Raw genomic sequence first — 22,279 nt, 5'->3', positions numbered from 1 at the left:
GTAATCATTTATTATTCAAATTTAAAATTACTGTTGTCACCGTTAAGCATTCTTAACTGAACTTAAAATAATTCTTAAATTAACTTAAATTGTAAATCAAACATTGAATTTGTGAAATTAGAATGGTAATACGCATGAATTATTCATCAAGTGATCTGAAAATTTCGTGTTATAGTGAGAATTGTAACGAAGAAAATTTTCGTTTGAGTGTATTATGGTTATTTATCGCGAATTTTAATCTTGTCGTATATTCATTTTATTTTACTTTTATACTCTGCAATTATACATAAATATACCCTATATTAACTTTAGCGCTATCTTCGCAAGCATTTTATCTAAACTGTTTCTGAAAGATTTTTCAGTTATTATACTTCAGTAATAAACAGCTTAAATCTTTCAGATTCTTTTAGACTATATCCTGATAAAACATTAAAAGTGCAAAATAGATATCACTACTTTTTCTCGGCACAAATGTGGACACAATTACGATCTATTCATCTATTTTTTCTCACAGACTTCTGATGTATCGTGCCTGTACATGTTTATGCGATATGTTCACCCCTTCCCACGAACGACACGAATTACAATTATATTATTAATTATGTTATTACATATTATCATCAACATAATATTTTAGCATAGCTTTGTGACTATAACACTAGTTTATTACAATAATTATTTACATAAAATCTGATAATATAAGTGTCATACACAATGTTAAATATATTTTTAATTTAAGCATTAAATCTTCCACTGACCGCCTAAATAAACTATTTTGTCAGTATTCAGGAGCAAAAAAATTTAAAAACAAGACATCAATTTATTTTAAGTCTATATCATTGTGCTGGTAGCTTCGACTCAAGTAATTATTGGCCATTATTTCTTTGAAAACCTATTTAGAATAAATGACATAAAACTGTATCTAGTCTCGTCTAATCTCTCATGCCCCGAAAAATTGGAATATGCCACTCAGTAAGAAGGAAAATAATGAGCTGTGGTAACCCAGCGATAGTGGACTACGACTTACGATCGTAGGTCGCGGGTTGATTCTCGGGATACCATCTAAAATAATTCATACTTTGTATATTAAATATATAGGATAGCCACTGCTCAGAAAGTTTCCGGAAGATGTGCAGCAGCGTCCTCTGCGTACCATAATACCGCACTACTATCGCCAACCCGCCCGCTAAGGGTGGCGATTATAATATATCTTAGATGGATCCATAGATATCTTTGGGAAAAACCTATGCCTTGTAGTGGGCAAGCTATGGGCTGAAACAACGAAGAATGAAAAGGAAAACCTGAAACATCGGGTGTATATGTAATAAATACAGGAAACCAATATCAATTCCCAAAAAGAAATAAGCAGTCATCCAAAAAATTGCTGCCATTCCGTGGGTGGACTTAGCGCGTGACATTTTTGTATATTTCCTCTGTAGTATTGATGCGTGGTTGAGATGAAATAGGTCAGATCTTGATGATGTTTAACTAGTATAAAGATAATAATTTGGTTTGGTATAAAAAGAAACATCAGATTTTTTACTTATTTTTTTGCCTGTATCCAAGCTATGTGGCTTGTGTAACAGAATCAATCTTCTTTCGTCTGCGGACAGATGTGTAGGATATATCATTTTCACAAATTTTGAACTGGAATCCGACCAATTTAGTATAGAGAAACTATGTGAGAGCCTCGGAGAGGGCCACGCTAGAGATTTCTTTTCGAATCAAGTTACAGACGAAGGCAGCCCGACCTGGTCGGCGAGTTGAAGCGGCAATGAGCAGGTTACACAGCGCGCAGATTAAATGAAAGGCCTTATGGTCCGGGAGTGGAGATCATCGACGAGCGAGCGCAGAGGTGGGCGTTTTTCCTCAAAGAGGACAGATTACTTTGTTATGCCTTATTGGACTGAAATCTATGTGGGACATGTTCACCACTAGACGTCCTAGGGTTAGAATGATGATGATAATGATTGATAATAATAAATTAATGTTTACCATTTTTATAATTGATCGAATATTTCTGAAGCTACATACTTTGACTTTTATGGTCCTATAACGTGTTGTTCTTAATGCACGTTCCTTCTACAATAGAATAATTAGTGAACAAAAAGAATTATTGTCGTAATTACTTAATAATATGATTTTATTATCTTTTAAGTAATACGTTCGATTATGTAGACACATTAAACATGTTTGTAATGTATGTATATACATATTTAAATATCAGATTTGATGCTTCTAACAAGAGGTTATATAACAATGCCCCTTTCCTATAAGACCCTATCTTTGATGATCAGTATGGTTTTCATCATCATCACTTTCATAATCACTGCCACTTTAACACGTCAATCCGCTAAGTCAATCGGTTACTTCTGTTCGTCTACGGATTTCCTCATTCTAAATTCGATCTCGTACATAAATCCGTAGAAGAGAGCCCCGTCTACGGCTCGTAAAGAGTTAGAGAAAAATAATGAAACGATCATAATCTAATGTTAATTTTTAATTGATACTCTTTTTTCACAGAGGCATTCACGTGTTAGTTACCATCTTCTAGCTACCGCTATATGTAGAATAACATTTACATATAATATTAGATTAAGATGCATTCCTTTTTTATATATTGTTTATGAATACGGTTATAAAGTTTAAATTTTCACTGTACGCTAAAAATTTATTTCGACTGCATACTTTGTCGATCGATCATGTGGTTACTGGTTCCGAGCCAACGTCATTGCTTTACCGGGATGAAAACATTATCGCACATTTAATAGATACAATTATGTGACAGTTTTAGATAAAACAAACTGACAATGTGTACTAGAGGATATTTTAATAAAGTTTATTTTAACAAGTCTTTGATTATTAAAAATGATTTTTTTTAATATTACGTTTTATTGATGTTTCGCATTAATAACATTGTAAATATATTGGCTGTCTTTACATGTATAACATATGTCAAGTGAGATTTCGCAACTACAGTATCTACTAAAGACTCGTGTATCTCTCGTAAAATAATAATTATTTACGTGAAATTCATAATCAAAACAAATTACGTAAGTACATAAAACGTACGTATATATCTTCAATGTATGTAATTCTTTAGAATGACAGTAAACATCAGTTTTGAATGGACCAGTTCAAATAGTAGCTACGATGCCCGATAACGGTAGACAATTCGATAAATAATTTTCAACCATTGTTCTTAATACATAATCTATTTCATGTCTGTCTATAATTACAAAGTACATCTAAAATTAAAATATATTTGAAATGTGTATCAAAATTCTATAATTTTATTAATTAAAAATTTATATACTACAAATTATATTTATATATAATAGAAAAAATAGTTAATTGGTATTGATACTTAACAATTGCTTTAAGAGTTAAAGTAGATTCATTTCTTCGTTAATAATATTGATACAAAACTAAGTGAAGAAGTTGAAAGTGTCGTTTTCGTATTTTCTTATTGAAATATTTTAAGTGAATTTTATTTCGTTTACGGCTTTTTATGTTAATTTTTATATTATAATAATATAAATTTCTGAGATTAATAAATTTTTATGTAGATTATATTTATTAATCTCAAAAAAAGTTATCGCGCTCAACTAATCCGTCTGAGGAAAGTCGTCGTTCCTGATAGTCTCAGCTGGAATGCGGAGTATCACCGCACGCCGCGCATTCTGATCGAGGGGATCGCATGATACAAAAAACACGCGATCTTCTTTCGTACCTGAGAGCACTTGTTGCGTTTTAATTTATTAAATTCAACAATACTTGCGCACTATACTACGACTGTGTGTGCAATAAATTTTTATTCATGTTTTTGTTTCCTATGTTTTCTTTAAACATACCTGGGGTTCACGGCGTGCGAATTCATCGTCATCTGAGAGCGTGTCCATATCGTGTGGGGTTGTTCAGTGTGCGGGGGATTCACGCGCGTTTGACAGCGAGCTGTCGCGGGCCCACGTGCTCCCAGACGCTGAATTCACATGCGACGTGCTCTGCTCGCGTCCGCCGCGGCACTGACGGGCTACGGGCATCGATCGGCGCCCTCTGACACTCTACCCTACGACAACACGTGGCTACACCCGCCCCACAACTTACGCAAATTCACGCTTTACCTTACTTTATTCTCTTTATAGTTTACCGCGACCTTACTTAACAATACGACTATTACTTATAAAGTTATTACTTACTATTTATTTTTATTTTAGTATTTACACGCATAAGCTTAACAGATCAGAAATAAATCAGCAACAAGATATTAATTTGAAAAAAGCGCTGTGATGAGGTGCAGTTATTGCGACGGCGCAAAAAATATTCAACAGATTGTCGTTGGGCGGGAAAATTTGGCGTCATCTGACGCGAGACGCAGTAGCGACGTCGCGAACCAACGATTGAACAGATCCGAAAATAATATTACGGCTTTAGACATTGCGTAAAAGTCAGTTTTCGTCAGAGAATTGTTCACGACGTCAGAGGATTAGCGCGGTGCAGTGGTAGAACGTCACGGTCGCATCGGTTATGCTAGTAGCTGTTGCTGTTGAAATATTGCAAGCGTATTTAGCGTACCTGTTTAATGAGTGGGAGAAGCGTTTTCTCGATGGAGCGCGTCTTTATTTGAGAAATGTCGACGTCGGACGAGCCGGCGGCCGCCATTGCTGGCGCGTGCGCGACTGCGCGGACGCTGGACCGCCATTGGCAGCCACACGTCACGTGCTCCGCACACCGATGTCCGCCCGTAAACACGAGATTGCGTGTTAACGCGTACTCTTGCGGGAATATAAAAGCTTTACGTGTTTTATTTTGTTTTGATTGTGAACGCCAATTATGTAAGTACACGCTGAAGCTGTAACCTATTTCGGTTTAGTGTTTGTAACTATCTCGGTATGTTCTGGTAAAGAATAGTCTTGTAAGTCTGCTGCAAAAACATGATAAATAAAACTATCAAAAAATTAAGAAGTATTTATTTGATTAAATATTATAACTTAAATAATAATCATTGGCACATTATCACAAAACTTCTCAATGATTCATCAAGTAATTTGAAAACTATTTTTAAAATTTTGAAATAAATTATTTTAAATATTTTTTATACACCAATTTAAAAATTGACAATAAACATATTCATATATTTTTAATGGATCATAGCATTATTCTATTTCACAATAACAAAATAAATAAGAACTAGAATATGCCTTTGTTAAATTTCTTATGAATTTCTTAATTTCAAAATGGATTTAACTTTTAAAACATGATACAAAAATCCTTTATGCAGATTGTATTTAATATGGAACAAAACACAACTTTAATTCAACCAACACAGGGTCGCTTTTTACTTCTTTTTAATTTGATAACCTTTTGAAAAACTGATACACACTTTCTCTATTCTTAATTAATCTATTTAAAATAATTACTAACGTTAATTTTGGGCAACGAGACAAAATTATTAGACTCTATAAATAAATTATAAACTAAACCTTTGGTTGTTAATATTATTATTAAAGCGTAATAGAACAATCCAGTTACTTTAGCTGATCTTTTTAAATGGGCCTATATAATAATTAATTCATATTTGAATACACACTTAAACATAATAATCTAGATGTTAATACATCGCACATACACACGTTAGCATAAATAATAGACTAAAAACTTTTTAGAAATTTTGTCACAATATGTTAATTATATTAATTAATACATTGGACTTAAAACGGAACTTTTGTACCGGATGGACATAATATACATTTAGTTATAATAAACACCCATGCTAATTTGTGGACGCCGTTTGTTATAAAGGGCTTGGTTAGAACTGGAACTATCTCGCGAACTGTCCGACATCCATGGACTTCGTCCGGAGTTGCGGACTTTTCGCTTGCGGAGGCTCTCTGTGGGTCCTAACGTCGGTCGTAAAAGCTGCTTAAAACGGAACGGGCCTTCGTTATAATCTTCATCGGATGTGAAAATCGGAGTGGCGAGAATTTCCGGCGAATTACGTAGTATCTTCCGAAGACTCGACTCCGGATCGTGCGTTGGCTGGTACGTGAGTTTTGGAGGCGGGTCTGCTTTCTGCGTTTGCTTAACAAGCTGATTTATTTTGTTGCTGAAAATATTATAACTACATTTTAATATAAATTTGTTCCGTGATATCAATACTACTATACACTGACAAGCATATTTAACGACTTCTAATATTAAACTACATCGTATTAATTTTTGTTAATTACATGAATAAGAAAAACAACCACAAAAAATGTAAATAAATTTCTTTCCATACCCTTTGTTAATCATCCAAAAGATTATGCATGCATTAAGAAAAATGGTTAACTTAAGGCCAAAATCTTTGAAAATTATATTCTTCGTCATACCTGACTAAGCCTCCGCATTGCCTATTGCAAGGTAAATTTTGCCAATTTTGATTTATTTGTAGATGCTTTTGTTCGTTGTATTCTTGATCATGGCCATTCTGTTGGTATCTGTTTAGATAAGTTGATTATTTTACTTTTGTATACATGCGTATCAATATTTTACGAAGTGTTATTGTTTTATTTCTAAACATCTTACACACCTCGGAATCTTGGTTTCTATAATATATTTACTGGACTTCAACGGGACATCCCACGGTCTAGTGCAACTTTCAAAAAATTCTGGCGAAGGGCTGCTCCAGTGGTAATTGTTTGCATGAACAAAGAAGTTCAATTATGAAGAAATAATCCCAATGTGAAGAATCTTATGAAAATTAATAGTTATTGACGACAGACCGGTATTCTAATCTACCTCATCCAAACAATCTACTGTGTTACGGTTTAAAAATCACTTAACCGGTGAAATTAATAGCCTGTATAAAGATGAGATCTAGTGTTGTAACACGAGTAAGATTCAAGGTTTATTATTCAAATGTCGTCGAATTGCCATCTACCATCAAATAAGGTTATAAAAATTGAAAATATATATAAATATGTATAATACATATTTTTATTTATTTGTAAAAAAGCTTTAAGTTTAGTGTAATATTTGTCCTTTATTTGTAAGCGTGCGGTAATAGTAGATAACTATTGTGAATGTTTGACTTCTTACACAAACTTATGAATGTACCTGGAAAGTCTACTAGCATCTCGATCAAGTTGTGTCGGATGTCCTTTTACCATGGCAGGTATAAGCGAAAAACCTGGCGGTGCCCGATATTCTTCAGGAGGACGTTCTACATTAATTAACCGGATTCCAGGTTTGTTGCGTCTGAGATTCTTATGGATATCTTGATTTCTGTAATGCGCCTGGAAAATATAAAGAAGTGAGGTTAAATAAATATTAAGATGTTAATTGTTAATCGTGATCAACTGTACACGCAGCAAGAAACTAAATAAATAGAAAAAAATTCAATATTATCCGTAAAATGTATAAAAAGTGTTTTTATCTATTACTATGTAAACTTACAAAGGAAGAATACATTTTCCCCATTGTGAGATAAGTTGCAAATATCCACATGATGTAGTTATGGCATGGAAACGTAGTACTGTTGAAAAAGTCGAAAGTAATTGAGGATACGAAAAAATATAATTTTTTCCCTCATTTAACAAAACTGGTTCAAATACATTGTCCATATAAAAGTGAACTATTATACCAACATAATAAAATAATGTTCTTAAATATTTATCGTAACATTAAACTTTTAATTTTAAAAAGTATACAAATGAAATGGCAACATTTTTCCGTATAACGTCATAAAGAAGTTTATTCTTCCTTTTTACACTGCATACAAACTGCATAATTTTATCGACGAACTCAACTCAAATGCTAAAAAGAACAATTTTTATTTATTTTCTATGAATCATAACATAGTACAACTACAATTTTGAACATTCGGCTGCCCTTACCTATATGTAATGTGTAACATTTTATACATATTGTGATATATATATCTAATTCAAACCCTATAGATATTCTTAGTTCACACAGAGTAGGGCAAATGTATGCATCGCAACTCAAAAATTGTGATTTCTTTTAAAACGTTTTAATTAAAACAAAAAATTGTCTTCTTTAGAAGTTATTTTATGCAAATGCTGTCTCCAGATTGTTTGTATTTAGGAAAGTTAATCTGATCTGTTTAAAAAGGTACAACGAGCTGGTTATTTATAATGAAACAATTGCTGGATAAAGCTTAATAATAAATTTATTTTTGTTTTGGAAAAAGTAGTGTATATATATATATATATATATATATATATATATATATATAATTTTTAGATATTAACCTAGTTATATTACTTATCTGCTGTTGTACATCATAAATATGGTTCATGTTACACTACATATTTTTTACATTGCACGCCTTAAATATGTGCGTGCAACAGATTTATATATTATTGTAACGATTTTTGTACCATATTAAGCATCTTCTTATAGTGTGTTCTTCTAAATAAATCGGCAAATGTACCTGATCTGCAAATGTTTGCAGCTGCGCTGCGCGTTCTTGTACAGAATATTGCTGCATCATGTTTTGAGGTGTTGGAGGAGGAGGATGTTGCGGCGGTGGAGGAGCTCGTCCTTTTGCCCATTTACGCCGGGCTGTGTACCCTCGGAAATCTATAAAATTAATTTCAAATTGTTAAAGAGTATGTTTTGTGTTCTATTTTTAATACAATGCCCCTTACCCGTCACGTACAATATTAAAAAAAAAACTATACTATCACTATAAGCGATTAGTCTTGAGATAAATTGTAATAAATGGTTTAATAGTCCAAATTATCATGAAAAAATGGCTTTTTATTAACGACTTACAGGGTTTATAAAGCATATTTTTAAAATAAATCATTTATATTGATTAAGATTAGAAAGGGATTAACATAATCTTTCAATACATATTTGTTCTTTCTCTATCTTCGGAGTTATTAGATATAAATTAGTAATTGCTATCTTCTTCAGAAGTTAATCTCAACAGAAGATTATCAGAGCGCAAAAGATTTTGATCTTTAATTTTATTTTTCTGAAAATTTTATATGTTAATCGTGCTTTATTTCATAAACAACGTATACTGCTCAAGATAATTGATTTTTTAAATAACAAACCGTATTAGATAAATACTTTATGTGAGCATAAAACAAAAAATAATATTATTTCCCTGTGCCATTATAATTTCCCTAAACACTTATTGTGCGGATACTTAAATAGAGAAAGATAATATATTAGTGACAAGTAAACTTTGAAATATTTCTCTACATTTGTCCACTATTATTAGCGGATTTCTCTTATCCGGAAACCGCAAACCGAAAATTCGATAAGCCAGAAGTGTTACAGCGCTAAACATGACCCAAATATAACAAAAACATTAACACCGTTTTGTGCTATATACATATGTGTATTTAATTATTCCTTTTCACCTCATGTTCTGAATCTACTGAGACTTTGAAGAGGATTATCATAGGTGCAGACAGATATTGAATCTTAAGAGGGAAATACTTAAATCCAAAGCAAGCAACATTGCGAAACACTTTGAAATGAATTAAATTGTTTTATTATCTGTTAACCCAATTTCAGGCGTAGGACGTCCACAGACGGATATGCTTTTTTTTTCTAAGATTTCTAATAACACCGGTTGAAGCGGCCTGCATCCGTCTTCCGACAACCTCAATGAAGTCGTCTATCTTGTACGTGGACGCCCTGCGCTACGTTTGTTGGTCCCAGTACTCCAGAACCTAAAGATTCGAGCGGCTTGCTTTGAATTGTAAGTTATAAAATCAAGAAAAGTAAAGAGTTCTGCAAAAGTAATGTCTAAGCGTTCTAATTTTCTAAAATTTCTTTGACATGCACAGATCAAGTACTAACGACTTTGTATAATCACAGCTGCTTCATTATTTTCTATATTTTCTTTATTGCTTGATTTAATATCATTGTTATCATTATCGGTTGTCATGGTTCTTAGTAATTTAGCTTTCAACAGTGCTTTGTTCTTTATGGGGACACCTATGAAGATAAATGTGACGGATTTATTATAACTTAAATAATCCACGAATTCAAGTATTTTTTTTTATTATAGTCTAACGCTTAAATATAAGCTTTGGTATTTATTTCTTTGTATTAGAGTACGGATAAATTGCATCACGATAAAAAACACTCGCATTTTGTAATTAATATGGCCAAAGCATCATATTAAAAAAAGTTTTCCAAGTAAGTTTAAGAAAAAGGAATAGAAGCTCAATATTCTCAATATCCAGGTGAAAAAATTTGGTCGTAGAATTGGTTCTGTGAAAATATTTTTCTATAAACATAAAACGCAACCTCGAATTCAACGTAGGACCACTTGACATCTGCGTTATTTACAATTCGTAAATTTGACTGTAAGTATTGGTTGACAACATTGAGCCTCCGCTGAATCTAATTTGGTAAGTTTATTTTTGACTAAAGCTGAAAACAACATGTCGAATTTTTTCAAATCAAGCCTTGGTATGAAATTCAGTAACATTTTATGTGAGGTTCGAACTTTTATTTATTGAACTTGATTTGATTCACTGCTCAATTTTTAGATCCCCGGTATGTTTTTTTTTCCATTAAATAAACGTATAAGAAGGTATGGTAAAAATTTTTTAATTCAAATTTATTTACCTGGTTTTTGGTGTTTTCGTTGATTATCTAAACTTTCCATTTGTTCCAGCTGAAATTCTCTTGCAATAATTCTCTGCCGCTCCTTAAGATGTTTTCTTGTGAGCCATCCTCGAACGTGACGCTGAAGAGTTAAGACAGAAATCGCCATTTGAGCTCTGAGACGCTCGCAAAGTCGTCGTGCCAGCCAGGCTCTCACGCATGATTGGACAAGGATAACTTTCCTTATCTAAAACCAAAATTTTTTTTCTCAACGTTTATTACATAACTTTTAGTACATATATATAAGAAAAAAATTAGTACCTGTTCTTCATATATTCTCGACATTACTTCTACATGGTAATATTTCAGAAAAACTTTTGATTTTCCAAGCGCCCATCCATCCATTTTCAAGCGCAGCAAAAGGAGGCGACATGAATCACGATTTGGCTTAACTTCTTCATCATATCCAAAAGCTAGGAAACCGTATCTTAAAAAAGTGAGAAATAACATTTTAAATATCTTTATATTTATTAACCCAATGACGTATTGAATAGGAAAAAATCTTACCGTTTTATAAATTCCTCGAAAGTCAAACGGTGGGAAAATCCGTTTTGTCGTATTCTAATGGTTTCAAGTACTCCTGTGTATCTAAGTTGTTTAAGAATTTTCGCTGAATCAAAATGTTTTGGTGATCGAGTGTCGTTTGGCTTTAGGCATCTCACAAATTGCGGGCTTCCACTGACCATTTTTTGAAGGAGTTCCATTAGGGAATAGCGGAAATAAGTTGAAACCGTTTGTTGCGCTCGTGATTGAGATGCTAAGCCGCGACTGTTGAATCGATCCTGTTGGAAATTAGAGTGTAAATGAAAACATTAGCAGTTATAAAAATATAACGACTTAATTTTACCTACCTTTATATCACTAGAAATAGTGCTTTCTAAACTCCTTGCATCCATATCTACATTTAATGGCGAATATAAGTTTCCTGTTTTAGTAATGGGGCATTGAAATAAAAATCTTATTATATCGTATTGACTTTGCCTCATAAGTTGAACGACTTCAGGAGGTAAAAAGTTTCGATTCTTCTCTAGAAAGCCATCGGCTTGATAAACGACTCTTCCAGCGAAATGATGAATGGCAAAGCATATGGCGTCTGATTTAGGACGGACGTAATATTTGCTTTTGATGTTGTTATGAAATTTTTCTGTAATATAAATATAAGATTTAATAAAGCGTTGGCATCCCCTGTGTGATATACAACATGTCACAAACAAAACTAAAATTTATGTGAAATTTAATTTTTAATTTAAGTTGATGTCTCTTTTTCTTTCATAACTTTAACATTTATAAAGAGGTACAAACGTTATATAGAGATAAAAAAAATTGTAAATTAATAAAAGAAAGGAATTGGTGAAAATGATGAAAACACAACAAAATACCAAATTATTTACACATTAATGAAACGTTTAAACTCTTTATTTTTATATTTTCACTATTATTTATTATATTTGCAATGTATATTTACCTATAAGGCTTCTATCGGTGGACCTCGGAAAACGACTTTCCTCATCAAGCAAAGCTAACAAACCCATGGGTCTTGATAACAGCATATCTAAAACTGGTCTGTTATCAGAAAACTCAACAAGATCTACCGGTATACCTTCTGCCATGTATTCTTGTTGTTCCCAAGTAAAAATATGCTGATTAAAATAGTACTGGATTTGTTCATTCGCAATGTTGATACAAAGTTGTTCAAAAGAATTTTTTTGAAAATTTTCGAAACCGAAGATATCCAAAATCCCAATCGATAATTGTTCAGCACTGCAAAGATATAATAACATAGAATTTATGCCTACGAATTATTAATACTTAACGCCAAATATTATTTATAATTGAGTTTAACCTTTGTGGTTTATTTTGACAAAGAAGTGCGTTAATTCTTTCTACTATCCGGTCAAATGTTCTAGCGTATAGGCCACGAGCAGTGGCATCTCTTGCAACAGCCGCCTCCGTTGGTGAGCTATGGCGAGCAATAATTTCGCCTCTTGTAACCATACTGCTACTGATTAAACATTCTCTAAGGTCAGCAGTCTCAACGCCCAAAAGACACGAAGCTGTAAAAAGTGTTTAAGTAAAAGTCCGACATTCAAATCATTTAATAGCTATTTTTTTATTTATTAACTATAAGATTTTTTGAAAATAAAAGTGGCTTAAATTCTCCTTATTAAATCAGCTATACGCCAGTATAAGTCTCGTCAAAATCGGTCATAATAAATAGTGAGTCCGACAGAATTTTATTTAACTATGTAATTTAAAAAAAATGTAGTAAAAAGAGGTTATTATATAACAGCCACCGCTCTTTTATTTATTTGTATAGATAAGAAAACAATTTTTAAAAAGTGATTATATAGAAATACCTCTATGCAATGGAGCCGTGTCAATTATGGTAGCTCGATTATCTGTATTATCTTCTGCCGTTTCGCCAAATTCTATATCACCAAGATGAAGTATAGCAGCAAGCATTTTGTATAAAATAATAACTTCGTCATCATGAAATCCTACAACCTACCAAATTAAAAAATATTTATTTTGACTCTCTTATTCAAAACTTAAATAATTTTATATAATTTAAATACCTTAAAAGCTTGATTAAGTTGGCGCCACCGGTGAACATTATGTTCGCGATGGGCTACAGAAAGTGGCTGTAAATACCGATGTCTCGATTTTAATTGTTCATCAAGATAAAACTTCCTCCAACGACCTTCACTTTCTAAGCCATCGTATAAGTAATAGAATATGTGGAAATTGCTTTCGCCTCTAAAAGATATATTAAAATCTGTTCAAATTATGTAATTTTAGACCACACAGTTTTCTCACAATATGAAAAAATACTAACAAAGCCTGGTGAACTACCCGCGACTGTTCTAGTAAGTACACAGATATTCTTGCGCCAGATATTCGTCCAACTCTCATCATTGCCAAATCCAAATACTTGCCAAACCTAGAACTATTAGCATTTATTCCCGTTCTCGCATTACCAAAAGCTTCCATTATTGGATTAACTTGTAATATTTTTTCCTCTAAATTTCCGTGCTGAGTCTATTAAAAAAGACAAAAATAAACATCACTATGCATAAAAGAGATTTTATTAATTCATTTTATTACTTCAATTTTACCTTAGAAAGAAAAACCAGTTGTTTCAGCAAAAGATTTGCTGATTCAGTTTTTCCAGCACCACTTTCTCCAGATATGACAATAGCTTGATGATGTTTCTGGTGCAGTAAAGCCTGATGGGCTGCATCGGCTACAGCATATATGTGAGGTGGGTTATCAGAACGACATCGACTATGGTACATCTGTTGAGTCTGTAAAGGTAAGGATAAAGTATAGAGAAATAGGTCTTACGGGAAATTGCAGTAACAATGTTTCAGGGTTATCCATTGTCGTTACGGGTTTGTTTCACCTGTTATGTAAAATTAGCAAGAGTTTCTTTTAGTTAATAATTACTAAGGTCTATGGAGACGAATTATGTCTAGCATCCTAAGGCTAAAATGGTGATCATTAAGTTAATAAATACATTAGGTGAACTCACTTTAGTAGTATAAATCCCAATATCCGTAAAAGGATTTACTGCTACGAGAATATCTCCTATATAGGTGTAAATTTGATTTTGACTGTATCTTTTTTGTAATTGTTCTACTATAGCATCTTCAGTCAAGGCTTCTAATGTCGCTAAATCATCTGTGTACATCTTTTCCGGCCGTGCTTTTCGATGCGATTTTAATTTACCTCGCTTAGTAGTTGCTTCTGGAGCACGAAAACTTCTCCCATCGGCTCTTTGTCGCTTTATCTCTGCTTGAAGTTCCTTCCTTATCTACAATTACATTAATATTGTGTATAAATAAAAAGTACGCGTAATCACAATAAAATACATAATCTAAACCAAGGATCGTTACCTTATCTTCGAACGTATTTACAGCAATTAATAAAGGATGTTCCAAAAGTTCTCTGGCAAAAGGCCTTTGGCTCATGTCCTTTATAAGACACTCTGATATAAAACCAGAGAGTTGGGATGAAAATAATTCTGGGTGTGTTAAACTAGGAGGTGGATTCCGAGGGATTTGGAAAAGAGCTCTCATTGGATGTAAACCTGAAAGAGGAGGCTCTCCTTCTGCCAATTCTATGGCCGTAATTCCAACTGACCAAACGTCACACCTACAATCATAAGACTGGTCCAATTGTTGCTCGCACGCTATTACCTGAAATTTTAAAATGTATGTAGTACTATTTCTTCTAAGATTTTTTTAACTTGTATTGATTAAGGTTTTACCTCTGGCGCCATCCAATATGGAGTACCAACTGACGTATTTCTTCTCGCAGCTGTTGCAGCCAAATGGGACGACACACCAAAATCAACCAACTTGACTTCAGCGTTCTCAGTGAGAAGTATATTGTGACCTTTTACATCGCGATGCATACAACGATGTGCATGTAGGTGAGTCAGAGCCCGCACTGTCCCTCTTAGAACATAAGCAAGTTGAGGTTCAGTGATATTATTGCCTCGAGAGCGCATTCCTGCGCATAAATCAGTGACTGAACCGCCGGTACAAAGCTGCAATTTAAAAGGTCAAACGTGTTCGTAAAGGCATTGAACTATAAATTCGAGTCGCAGTTACATTAAAGACAATTTATACTAACCTCCATAACAAACCATATTTGGTCATCTTCTGAGCTTATGCCTCTTTTTAAAAATAAACCGAAGAATTCAGGAATATTTGGATGGCTTGACAGATCTCTGAATACTAAGAATTCCTCTTCTATCTCCTCTATATTTTCGGCAATATTTTCCAAAATCTGTAACGTTACATGTTAATACTTTAATTTCATTTTTTTCTATATAGTGAGTAATGATTGCGATTAAATGAATAACAATAGCAACAGCGTGCATGCAGCCGGTTACTGACGGTGAGTGATAAAATACAATGGTTACTAAATAATCAAACTGTGTTTATACAACCTTGACATCTATTTAAATTTTTATCGATGCGAATTTTAATCATATTGGAATGTTTCATTACAACATAAACATACGCATATTTTATTTGTACAAGCAATATTTTTAACACAGTACATTCTCCTCGTGCGCTTTTTATACTTTACACAACGTCATGTTACAAAAAATGTGAGATTTGCCACAAATTCTATAATAAAATAATTACATAGACATTCTATTTTCATTGTAATGCTGATTCTGATGTTGGGACCTAGGTCTCCTTTCAAAGAAGATCGTGTACGATATTCCATCACGTGGAAGAAGACGTCACTTATGATTTAGACTTTTTAGTTCAAAGATGTACAGGTTATTTCAAAATGTTACAGATGGTAATATGAAACTATGTACTTTTAACTTATATGATGTTGAAGTAATTCACGGTGTTAGAAGTCGACTTTATCACCTTCAGACCGATAAATGGACTATTTTTTAGAAAACTACAATGAAAAGAAAGTTTTAGTGACTTAAAACGAAAGTAGCAAACTCAACTATTAAAGGGTTACATTAAATTACATTTAATAAAAACAAATAAACAACAAAGGCACCTTTACAGCAACTCGTCGTCCAGATTTTTTGTCCTTGGCGCAGTAGACCTCGCCGTAAGTGCCTTCGCCGATTAGCTCTTGTAACGTGAAGCGGTCGCGGGGGTCTGCCGCACGATCGAGTTCCACGTGCTGCGAGAGCCCGCGATACGCCATGTCGCTACGCATCGCTGCTTTTACATCGATATCTTCTGAAAATAAGTTGCCACATTCTTTGATTAGCGTTTCTTTGTTACATATACCCGTGTTTTATCTGCCTTAAAGTTCTAAAACAAAAAGCTGGAATTTTGTTACAAAAGTTTTAAACACGATTATTCGTTTCGAAAATTATTCTTGTTTTCCTCAATTGTTTAGTTTAGTAAGCCTATCTAACAATCTATCTAATATATATGTCCGAAATTATTGCTTCGAATTTGAAATGATTTTGTAGGTGTTTAGTATCGCGCTAGCATTATGCATGGGACTATAAATATGAATAAAAACTGTTATTACGATGTGCCTTGGAAAGTTGGATTTCTCTACAAGATAGAATCCGGAGTAAGGAGATCCATCTAACGAAAGTGATTGACATAGTCCATCGGATTTGAAATTTAAAACGGCAGGTTATATAGCCATTAGGTTATATACCATAAGGTTCTATAGCGGAAACCGACAAGGTGAGCTGATAATCTTGTTAAAGTCTTCGGAAGACACTGAATGCGAGCCGATTCCCGTCAGTCTTATTGGTAATCTACGTAGGAGGCCTATGTCTAACAGTTGAGGTTCTTTGACTGAAATGATGGAGACGGGCATACAGGTACCATCTTATTAAAACGTATTTCTGCCTCAAGAACATCTAAATCAAGAACATCATATCATACGAAACATGTGGTTGTTTAAAAATTTTTTTTAAGTAAAATAACAATACTTGAAGAAAATAAAAAAATATTGCAAAATAAGAGGAATAAGTTCTTTAAAAGAGATATATTACAGATACTATACATAAAACAAACGCTTAACAATAATATTGTATTTATAACTTTTTGGAAAAGTAAGGAATTACGAAAACAGGTATGACCGATTTTTCGTTTATTAATAATCTGATCTTTCTTTCGATTAGTCTGTCACCACAATTCTTTACCTATTAAGGTTTTAATTTCATTTGAATTATTTAGTGACTACGTTTAATAAGTAGTTTTAATGAACCGAAAAAATAAACGTTACATCGATATGACTTGTTTGTCGAAAAGCGCAAACAGGAAATTTAAGCTCTTTAAATATTTTAATTTAACGTAATTGACATCAAAAAGGGTAGATTAAAGGAATACAAGTGCAATGAGTAAGTAGCTTAACCGCATTTCAAAGCACAGAAGAACAGTAGGGCCCGCATACCTAACGTCACTCGTTTGTATATTCCAGAACAGGAACTTAAGTGCCTAGAAGTAAGATGTTCTAGTAAATAAAAGTAAGTACGTTTTTCAAAGAAACTTTTTATTTAAAGATTTAATATTCCAAGAAGTACGCGGGAGTGTATATATAGCCCATTGGCTGCAAAAACTTTTAAGCTTTTACTACAATTTCCAACCAACCTATTTAAAAGTGATCACTATGAAATATATTACTTTTTTTTTCGTTTTAGGCCAAGTATTTCTGACATTAAAAATTCAGACGAGATAAATAATACTTAAGACATAATAAACAAATAATAAAAAAGAAAGCAGTATGATGTTTTCATTTATTATTGTATTATATTTATAATATGTATTATACTTTATTTATTATAAAGATATATGTTATATTCATATGTATGTATGTTTATGTACGTTTGTTTGTAAATACGTATGTTTTGTACACGTCAACTACCCCTTATTAGTACTTCTACCTTTTCCATACTATGGTTGCCTGTAAGAGATTGCATTGTGTGATAAGACCGCCCTTTGTACTTTTTTTAGATAAAGCGTACCATAAATTAATTGTCAGAAAATGGGCTATAAATTTAAATATTTTATTATCTTATTTGTTTTTAATTACATCCACAGAAAAAACAATATATGCGAATAGAAATATTAACCTAGTTAATTGTTATGACAAACCTGTTATACGTATATAACTATGTTAAATGAAAACATAAATACGAACGGGAGTTTACATATTTTACAAGTATTTAATTTAAGGAACTGTGACTTTGTGAAACTTTTTAGCATTGTGGTTATTGCATCTTGTATAAAAGATATTACTATTTTGTTATGATTCAAATTATACTAAAACATAATTGTTTGCTTAGATTTATGTTTTTAAACATACTTTTTGTAATTCGCTCGTGGACCATTTTTATCAAATATTATCAATATATTTATAAAAAATAGGTATGGTCTTATAGTCAACTTAAGATAAAAATTTATTGTGATATATTAATCCTGTGTAATAAATAAAATAAATATCGAAACGAATCGATTAAATATAGTCCTTTACAGTGTAAGATCGCTAGCAAGTCCGTCAGGTATAAATATATGTACATATGTATGTATGTAAGTGAAAAAAAATGAAGAACTAATGTAACGTGAGCTCTGTTACTGTCCGTTACCTTTGTCATGTTTTATTCGCATGCGTTACGCGGTTGAGTTCCAACAAATATTTAAAAGTACATTATCATTTTTACATAACGCTATTTTAATTGAAGTATACATTAATAACAGTAAATAACCGGTAGTAGATACGTCTTTTTTAATCTATTGAAATACACATGAAAACGAGACATACCAAATAACAGATAATACTTGTTCACCTGTTAAGAAATTATTCAATAGACTTTACTATTATTTCCAATATTCTCAGTTGCTATAAGCGAATAAAATTAATTTGTTTATCACTTTGAGTATAAATGACTCGTAGAAAACATGTTAATAAAACGTTATAATTAATTTTTAATGTTACTAAAAGAATACACTAATCAAGACCATTTGATATAAGAACCTGCTGGAAACATTCAACACTGCAGTTAATTAAATATTACATACAATTATCTATACTTACCTTCCCTAAGATAGTCACGTGGATTCCCTCCAGAATTTATTATTTGTTTTTAATATTTACGGGCTACTTTGATTATAGTTAATTTACCTTCAAATGCGTGATCATTTGTTATGGTATAAGATTTACATCGTATGATCCAAAATTTTGTGTTTATTTATACATTTACGAAATTTGTATTTGACAATTACTCAAAACATTGTTATTTTTACACAGACGTATCCGCCATTGAAATTATGATAAAAAAGCGAAGTACGCTAAGTCACGCATAACGTGTTATTTTATGCGTTTGATTTCAATGCAAGCACGCACAAAGGATGACTGCATCAAATACTTGGCGAAGTAGACAGTGTTTGTTATCGTTCGACAATAAAAACTCCAAACATAAATCATAAGCTGTTGACTGTACTGCATTTCACATTTGCGCAAAACATTCTCCCCGCTATTTGTACATGCTGGGTATAAACACTTGCCTCAGTATAGACGAGTCGCCTTGTTCGAGCCAGGGTTTAAATAGGTCATCTGCAAGTTACATCTGTTGCCTACAGATAGTTTCCCGTACGATTTATTTGTTATCTTTACAATATTATTTTTCGGTTCAAGGATTTTTTTAATTTTATATATATCAAACAACGTACGTGCATATGAGGCTACGTTATACGAAACACATGTTATACGATCCTACGGAGAGACTTGTTGTACAGTGAATAGAAGATTCGGAGATCGCTCAACTTTGATGATGGCATTCAAGTGAGGCTATCACGGAATCACACCTAAATACGAAGTGCCCCGGATGACATGCAATGAACTCTCATTACAACTGCACTAGGAAAAACATACGAGGTCTCTGATGGTAGATTACTTTTACAAAAAACTTCTTTAAGCAGCAGAATGTAAACATTGCCGAGTTTCGGTTTGAGTAGTTTCTTAACTGAGTGGAATAATTATAGTCTTATATCTATCTCAGGTTGCAAAGTTAATGTTAAGGTACTTATGAGGTATCATAATCATCTCTGTCAAAGGACGTCCACTGATGTATATTGGCGGCCCCCATGGATTTCCAACAATACCGGTAGGAAGCGGCCTGTATGCAGCGTTTTCCAACAACCTACTTTGCCTACGTTTGCCCTACGCTGCACTTAACAGTTCATGGTCTCCACCCCAGAACTGAAGTCCAAGTGCAAAGTGAAATGCAAAGCAGCCATCTGTTTTGTGTAATGTAATCTACCCAAATTTGGTGGCAATCCGCTCTATTTTATATAGTTAAGCTTAACTCGTATAGTCAGTTGACTATCTTGCTGTTTATCATCAATAATTTCGGTAGTATAATATTTATATTAAGTTATCCTTACGAATAGCTTATTCATAAAGATAATATGAGTTAATCTACACGATAATTTTTTTTATTTTATTAATATCTTAACGTCAAAATGAATGCTTTTAGTATAATCATTTTAAGAATAAGTAAAAAATACTCGTTCTATTGAATTAAGTTTATAAGTAGTTAATGACCAATTCGGCAAGTGCCCACTAAGAATTTTTTTGTTTGTAACAAGATTGCTGGCAGCTTAAGAACTACGTCGGCAATAATAAAAGTAAGAATATAATCTGATTTGAAAGCTTTTCACTTTACACATAAAATACATCTTTAACTTTTTATTTAGTCATGTAATATGTCTAATTTCCAATTACATAATTTATTGTACTTTTAAAAAGTTTAAAGATGTACCTTTCAAAATATGTAATGTTGCTATTCTTCACTACTCACTGAAAGATTAGCGCGCAAGAGGATAACCATACGAAGAAAAGGATGATGGTCAGTATGCAGAATAATTTCAAACTCATCAATAAAAATAACTGCTATAAGTAGGATAAACTTTACTATCATCTGGTCGTGTTTACAGCTTACCTAATCCATGTCTTAATTGAGCTAACTCCGGAAAACGAATTCAAGTATAATCGCTTCGTTCGCGCTTCGCGTTTTTTTGCGTAAACCATCATAATCATTGCAATCACAGAAGCACAGAAGTGTACATTGCTGAACAAACGGATTGGTCAATATAACAGGCATCTGTTTTGTTATAAAACTATGCCAAATTGAAATATATACTTTCATAATAACAATTAAGACTTTGGTATTTTTTATAAAATTTTAATTTTGTTAAATATTTTTGACAAGCTCTCAGCCGCTCAGAACTGCTTCGAGAGGGCTGTGCCCGGTCTTTCTTTTCAAGATCGAATCAAGAATGAAGAGATCTGATGAGATAGCGGCTAGGGGCTTAAGGAGCCGCAGTAAAGTCCACGGACTGGCAAACGCAATGTATAAAGTCCACCCACAAGGTAAAAAGGCACTCTTCCAAAAGTCTTCGGAAGACCTTAAATACAAACAACTTATTTTTGGTCTTATGGGAAATACACGGCGAGGCCTATGCCCAACAGTAGACGTCCTAGGGTTGAAACGATGACGATGATGGTGATGAAAAAATCTTCTAATAATGTACTAACCATCGCGACTTAGTAAAATAGAGAGTATTTTGCCCGAAGACAGAATGCATACACTATTTTACGATTGGGTATATTGTTTAGATTATACAGTGATATTTTTAATCTTTCGTAGTTTGCCAGTGAAACTTATAATGTAAATGTAGTTAAAATTTGGCTCATAACACTGGCTCAACAATAATATAGCACTAATACGAATCACTTAATGTATTCCGAAATACTGCATGTCTAACTAAGACTTTCGTAACATTTATCAACTTTAGCCGCAATAGAAACGCCGCAAAACATGTTCTAATGAACATTCCCACTATTGTATAACCGAGCTCGAGTAACCATTACAAGAAAACGTTAAATTCTGTGACATTCTTATATTGGTACCGCCTGTGACGTAATTGCCACAGTTTTGAACCAGTACCCGAATGCTTTGTCAAATTGATGTCAACCGTGTATGAGTGATATCGGAATGCCGTAACCGAACATGACATGGTAATAAATATTTACGCTTTGAACACGTACAGCGCGGTCACATTGGATATTTGCAATACGAAATGACTTGCTGATATTTAATCTTCCACTGTTGAGCGATAATAAT

At 32.9% G+C, this 22,279-nt stretch overlaps 2 protein-coding genes across 6 annotated transcripts in view; both read right to left on the bottom strand.

Annotated features, from left to right (window-relative positions):
- Positions 1-3,902, bottom strand: part of alpha-Catr (alpha-catenin related) — an 82,710-nt gene extending 78,808 nt beyond the window's left edge. The window contains exon 1 of the mRNA XM_068770519.1: positions 3,855-3,902. Within this exon, the coding sequence (XP_068626620.1) occupies positions 3,855-3,902 (48 nt within the window). The remainder of the gene's footprint in view (positions 1-3,854) is intronic.
- Positions 3,903-5,023: 1,121 nt separating this feature from the next.
- Positions 5,024-22,279, bottom strand: part of LOC137926715 (myosin-IIIb-like) — a 33,239-nt gene continuing 15,983 nt past the window's right edge. The window contains exons 2-22 of one of the 5 annotated variants that reach the window (XM_068770394.1): positions 16,180-16,367; positions 15,280-15,435; positions 14,912-15,193; positions 14,538-14,840; positions 14,174-14,455; positions 13,758-13,946; positions 13,478-13,680; positions 13,218-13,398; positions 12,999-13,146; positions 12,485-12,695; positions 12,107-12,402; positions 11,493-11,785; positions 11,149-11,423; positions 10,903-11,068; positions 10,603-10,828; positions 9,826-9,963; positions 8,438-8,586; positions 7,099-7,277; positions 6,572-6,661; positions 6,372-6,479; positions 5,024-6,106 (exon numbers count right to left, since the gene is read on the bottom strand). In XM_068770394.1, the coding sequence (XP_068626495.1) occupies positions 5,752-6,106; positions 6,372-6,479; positions 6,572-6,661; positions 7,099-7,277; positions 8,438-8,586; positions 9,826-9,963; positions 10,603-10,828; positions 10,903-11,068; positions 11,149-11,423; positions 11,493-11,785; positions 12,107-12,402; positions 12,485-12,695; positions 12,999-13,146; positions 13,218-13,398; positions 13,478-13,680; positions 13,758-13,946; positions 14,174-14,455; positions 14,538-14,840; positions 14,912-15,193; positions 15,280-15,435; positions 16,180-16,344 (4,395 nt within the window). In that variant the 5' untranslated portion in view covers positions 16,345-16,367 and the 3' untranslated portion in view covers positions 5,024-5,751. The remainder of the gene's footprint in view (positions 6,107-6,371; positions 6,480-6,571; positions 6,662-7,098; positions 7,278-8,437; positions 8,587-9,825; positions 9,964-10,602; positions 10,829-10,902; positions 11,069-11,148; positions 11,424-11,492; positions 11,786-12,106; positions 12,403-12,484; positions 12,696-12,998; positions 13,147-13,217; positions 13,399-13,477; positions 13,681-13,757; positions 13,947-14,173; positions 14,456-14,537; positions 14,841-14,911; positions 15,194-15,279; positions 15,436-16,179; positions 16,368-22,279) is intronic. The other 4 variants (XM_068770395.1, XM_068770396.1, XM_068770397.1 and 1 more) reach the window with 4 other exon arrangements.

Source organism: Battus philenor, unplaced genomic scaffold, assembly GCF_028537555.1.
Source record: "Battus philenor isolate CCGP_79_NKW_IND1 unplaced genomic scaffold, ilBatPhil1.0.hap1 SCAF_3, whole genome shotgun sequence".
Classification (NCBI taxonomy): Eukaryota; Metazoa; Arthropoda; class Insecta; order Lepidoptera; family Papilionidae; genus Battus; species Battus philenor.
This window is presented reverse-complemented; position numbering and strand designations above follow the sequence as displayed.